Raw genomic sequence first — 5,000 nt, 5'->3', positions numbered from 1 at the left:
CTGTAATATTGTCAGTTGTACTTGCAAGTAGTATGTTGCTAGAATATTTTCATGTAACTGGAATATCTTAATTACCAGTACATCCACTACAAAATGCATCCATAATCATTTATTTGGTTTTGTGTCTCTCTATTTCTTTCCTTTTCTTTCACTCCTCCTTTCTGTTCTTTCTCTCACTTTTTCTCTCTTCTCCTTCCCATTCTTTCCCTGTTGCTCCCTCTCTTCTTTTATCCACTCTCTGTCTCTTAACTTTTCTTCGTCTTTCTTCTCTCATATTCTCTCCTCTTTTCTCTCACACTTAACTGGCAAGGTAGATATTTTTTTCTTAACTTTATGTCTGGTGTCTAAAGGAAGCTAAAACAGCATTTTTTTTATCATTCCTTTAACCTTTCTTTCTCTCAAAAAAAAAAAAAATCTGTTGGTGGTGTTAGTCAGAATCAATGACAACAAGGTAGAACTATAGAGAAATAGCTTGGTATAAAATTTTATAAAATACAGTATGCAAGAATTGTAACAAACAGTGGCCCTCTTTTGTTTAAAAAAATAATTAAGGGAACACTGATTCTTCCTTTGCAAAAATCAAAGACCTAACAGAGTGTATGTACAGACTGAATCTCAGTAGAATTTGCAAATAATTCTAAGAATATCAAAATTGCTCCATCAAAAAACAACCAAATGCATCAGTTTATTCCATTTGGTCTACAGGAATGACGGTCATGAGCTAAGGTATAGCCCCTAAAGCAGTGGCAGTGGTAACCTCCACGATGGTTGTGACAATATTGTTGACAACTGTGAGTGCCCTCTCCACACTCATTTATGTCTGGAAATACAATAAAGTTACTGTGACTGTTAGTATTTCTTTGTCTGTGAGTTATATTCATCATAAATATGTAAATGCATATATTGTATATCCATATATGAATGATCAAAATATTAACACTGAGACAGTCACACAGGCTTGCATATCATACCCATACACATGTGCCCCCCCACACCCACACACACAGACACACACACACACACACACACACACACACACACACACACACACACACACACACACACACACACACACACACACACACACACACACACACACATGCACAAACAAAGCAAGATGGTGTAGCAGAAGCACAGCAGAAGCAAAGACCAAAAAGGTTGAAACAAAATAAATAAATGACTTTACATCTACTGGAGCAGCTTAAAACTATAGGTATATGTTTTTGTATTCTCACAAAAATATAGGCAAAAAGTTATTAAAGAAATGCTCAAGAGGCCAGAAGAATAACTTAAGAGAAACAAATGCACAAGAAATGATCTAAACAGATATTAATAGCAATCAATTAATGAAGTCTAGACCTCAAAACACATGATTCATGGAGTGCAATCTACTAGAAATCATCAAATTGTTAAAAAAATACCAAGGAAAGAGCTGGAGAGGCCCTCTATGCTCTACCTAATATTAACAAATCCTTAAAATTACTATGGAGACAGAATGCTATCCTCCACAAAGACAAAGTTATCATATAGTAATCAAACTGAACTAATGTCTGTTATAGGAAATAAAATTGAAGGTAATCAAAGAAAGGAAAGCTACTACATGAAAGGCAATAAACACCTTAAAATCTTTAAGAGTCTAAACTGCAAGACAAGGCTGAGCATAGAGGACTTAAGTGTGCAGTATTCTAGATTTTCCAACATCTATAAAAAAGGATTCAACAGATTTCTACTGAAGTAAGAAGAGGCCAAAATTTGGTTGAATGAAAAATAGAAGAAGGTATAAGGCTAAATACAGATCTTAAGGAAATGCTTCAGAAAGTAAAGGTATGACGCAGTATATGACAGAAACAAAAGAGTGTAGAATAACAATACCTAAACCATTAGCTGAAGTGTTAACAAACCTCAGCTGTTCTTGGACTATGTTAACAGTGAAAGTGCACACAAAGATCAATTTGTCCCTACTTAAGATAACAACCTTGTTTATAAGGAAGAAGTAATACTAAGCAGGATATTTCATTCAGGCAAATTTTGCTCTCAATACCTAGTTTAAAATAGAATGACCATATATACATTAATGAGACTATAAAAATGCTTAGAGAGTAGGGCAAGATAGAAATAGATAAAAACAGTAGGACCGTTGAGATTTGTATCTGTATTTTTAAAGAACATGTGAGGCAACTCTACATTAAAATGGACAGAGTTCAGAGAGCAGCTACCAGATAGAAGACCCTATTTGAGATATGAGTTACAAAGATAGATCACAGAAAATAGAGCTTATTACCCTAGAAGAAAGCATAAAAAGAGTTAACATGATTATGCTGTATGACAAAGTAATAGCTACAGTAAGTTCAGGCTTGGATAATTCAGTGAGCTAAAAGTGAAAAGAGGCAATAACAATGTTAAACAATTTAGTTTCCCTGACAGAAGAATGGAAAAACCTTCCTGATGACATGTGCCAGGAAAACACACACCCACCCACACACACACACGCACGCACGCACGCACGCACGCACACGCACATACTATATAATTGTACATTTTAGTAAAGTGAATTTAACTCCCAGATCTTTGACAGATATCAAAATATTCTTATTAACAATAGGAACAGGGACGATCGAGAATATGAATTGCAAAAGAATTCTCAAAACAAAATACATTTTTATCAGTCTCTTACCTCTACAGGCTCCATTAGTGTGGTCTAGGCGATATCCATTCTGACATCTGCATTGGTAGGAGCCTGGTGTGTTGGTGCAGAAATGGGCACATACTTGTCCTTGGCATTCATCAACATCTAAAACAATAGTAATTAAAAACTCACAATGACAAGTTCTTGCAGCGATCAGAATGTAAAGTATTAATCCTTGGAACAGAATTTCAGTTTTCTAATAAAAAAAAAAACTACATCACCCACCTTCACATGTAAATTGTTGTGATGCCTGATAGCCTTCTGGACAAAGAATGTTCGGTACACACTTGTAAGAACCAAGGGTATTTACACATCTATACCGTCGTCCACAAGTATTATCTGCATCACATTCATTCATGTCAATACAGCGTCCACGTGTGATGTCCAGTGTCCATCCAGGTGCACACTGATAAAACAAAATGAGAAAATAATGTCAGTATAGCTATTTGGAAATTTTATAGGAAGACAGACTGATACAATTTGAATCTCATTGTCCTGTTGGTCTGTATAATTCAATCTTCAAACTTCTGAAAGATTTAGATTTCTCAGACTTGACTTAATAATTCCACTATAAATAGTACCAAGTATATACAGAGAAGATTATATCTATTTGCAACATTTTGTTTGCAAATCACAGGGTAACAGAACACAATTTGAAATATATCAGAACAGATACTTCTTGTACTTACCATGGAAATACCTTGAGCTGATGTCTTGCAGTAAATGTATTACACATGCAGCAAAATTCACATAATGCTTCATAAGACATTGCATCCACAGTTTGATATTGATTCTATGCCAGTGGGAGAGGGAGAGGAAGAAGGAGAAGGAGAAGGAGAAGGAGAAGGAGAAGGAGAAGGAGAAGGAGAAGGAGAAGGAGAAGGAGAAGGAGAAGGAGAGGGAGAGGGAGAGGGAGAGGGAGAGGGAGAGGGAGAGGGAGAGGGAGAGGGAGAGGGAGAGGGAGAGGGAGAAGAAGAAGAAGAAGAAGAAGAAGAAGAAGAAGAAGAAGAAGAAGAAGAAGAAGAAGAAGAAGAAGAAGAAGAGAGAGAGGGAGAGAGGGAGAGAGGGAGAGAGGGAGAGAGGGAGAGAGGGAGAGAGGGAGAGAGAGAGAGAGAGAGAGAGAGAGGGAGGGAGAGAGGGAGAGAGAGAGAGAGAGAGAGAGAGAGAGAGAGAGAGAGAGAGAGAGAGAGAGAGAGAGAGAGAGAGAGAGAGAGAAGAGAGAGAGAGAAATGAGAAAATGAGAATAGAGAATATTTCTGTTTCTGTTTCTCAAACAGTAACAGCAATAGTTTTACATTATTTTCATGTACATCATTACATCTTACAGTAGCAGATCTTGCATGTCATGCTATTAGTTGCAGCAGCTGCAAATAAAGTCACTCAAAGGACTTGTTACAGGAAAGTAGATGTGGTCTTTTACATATATTTTATTGAGAAAATAAAAAATTACAATAAAAGATACTACCTTTTAGGGTTACAGTAAGAAAAAGCCTGCTTTACAATTTTTCTTATGAGCAATGTAATAAATAGAAAAAATACATCATGATTCTGATGAAAGGTTTAAAAACTTACTGGTAATGTAATGAAGAAAGTGATTTAGATCATAAAAACTGAAAAACAATGTACATCATTATTTAAAATGAAACTATATCATTTGCAGAATGGTCAAGCTTTTCTATAGCCTTACAAGGAGTCTACTGTGAGTATGAAAAAAGTATATTTTCCCTTTGCTTAAACTCTTCAACTTATCTTATTTTCTACATTCACTTACTAATACATGCAGCATTCTCAGCTGCCTAGTAATTCTGAAGTAACAAATGAACAATAAACAATGTAGCTGCAATAGAGAGATAACTATTCTTACTGATAAGGAACGTAACCTATTCACAATCTCTATGAATGGGTTCAAGTTTAAATTGGTCATAGAAAACAGATACATAACATTGAGATTCATTAACCCCTATGATCCAGATGACGTGACCATTACATCATGTAAAAAATTTGGCTTGGGTGGGTGATGTGACCATGCCATCAAGGGAAAAGCTAGCTGTGGGCCAGGGTGATGCAAATTTGCCATCATGAGTATTTCACCTGAAGGCTGGGATGACAGGAAAGTCTGGCCACGAGTGCACAAACCTTCTGGGGGGTGATTAGACTCATTTGGCATTTAGAAATGGGTTTTTGCATTATTCCCCTCAATAAACAAATGTGGAATGTAGTTTCCATAAGCCATGACTGAAATGTCCATACTCAGCTACTTATTCCTGGCTGCTGTGACTGGCAGCGCAGGTTGTATTACAGAAAATTTAATATT

The 5,000-nt window shown here is 36.3% G+C and overlaps 1 protein-coding gene across 8 annotated transcripts in view; it reads right to left on the bottom strand.

The window, feature by feature from the left end:
- Nucleotides 1-471: 471 nt before the first annotated feature.
- LOC125044230 (cartilage acidic protein 1-like) overlaps nt 472-5,000 on the bottom strand; it is a 14,572-nt gene continuing 10,043 nt past the window's right edge. For 6 of the 8 annotated variants that reach the window (XM_047640774.1, XM_047640784.1, XM_047640800.1 and 3 more), the window contains exons 14-16: nt 2,912-3,092; nt 2,675-2,791; nt 472-820 (exon numbers count right to left, since the gene is read on the bottom strand). In XM_047640774.1, coding sequence (XP_047496730.1) covers nt 681-820; nt 2,675-2,791; nt 2,912-3,092 — 438 coding nt within the window. In that variant the 3' untranslated portion in view covers nt 472-680. Of the gene's footprint in view, nt 821-2,674; nt 2,792-2,911; nt 3,093-3,995 lie in introns of those variants that run through there. The other 2 variants (XM_047640809.1, XM_047640820.1) reach the window with 2 other exon arrangements.

The sequence above is a fragment of the Penaeus chinensis genome, chromosome 3, assembly GCF_019202785.1.
Source record: "Penaeus chinensis breed Huanghai No. 1 chromosome 3, ASM1920278v2, whole genome shotgun sequence".
Taxonomy (NCBI): Eukaryota; Metazoa; Arthropoda; class Malacostraca; order Decapoda; family Penaeidae; genus Penaeus; species Penaeus chinensis.
The sequence above is the reverse complement of the archived record's forward strand: the minus strand, read 5'-3'. Positions and strand labels throughout refer to the sequence as shown.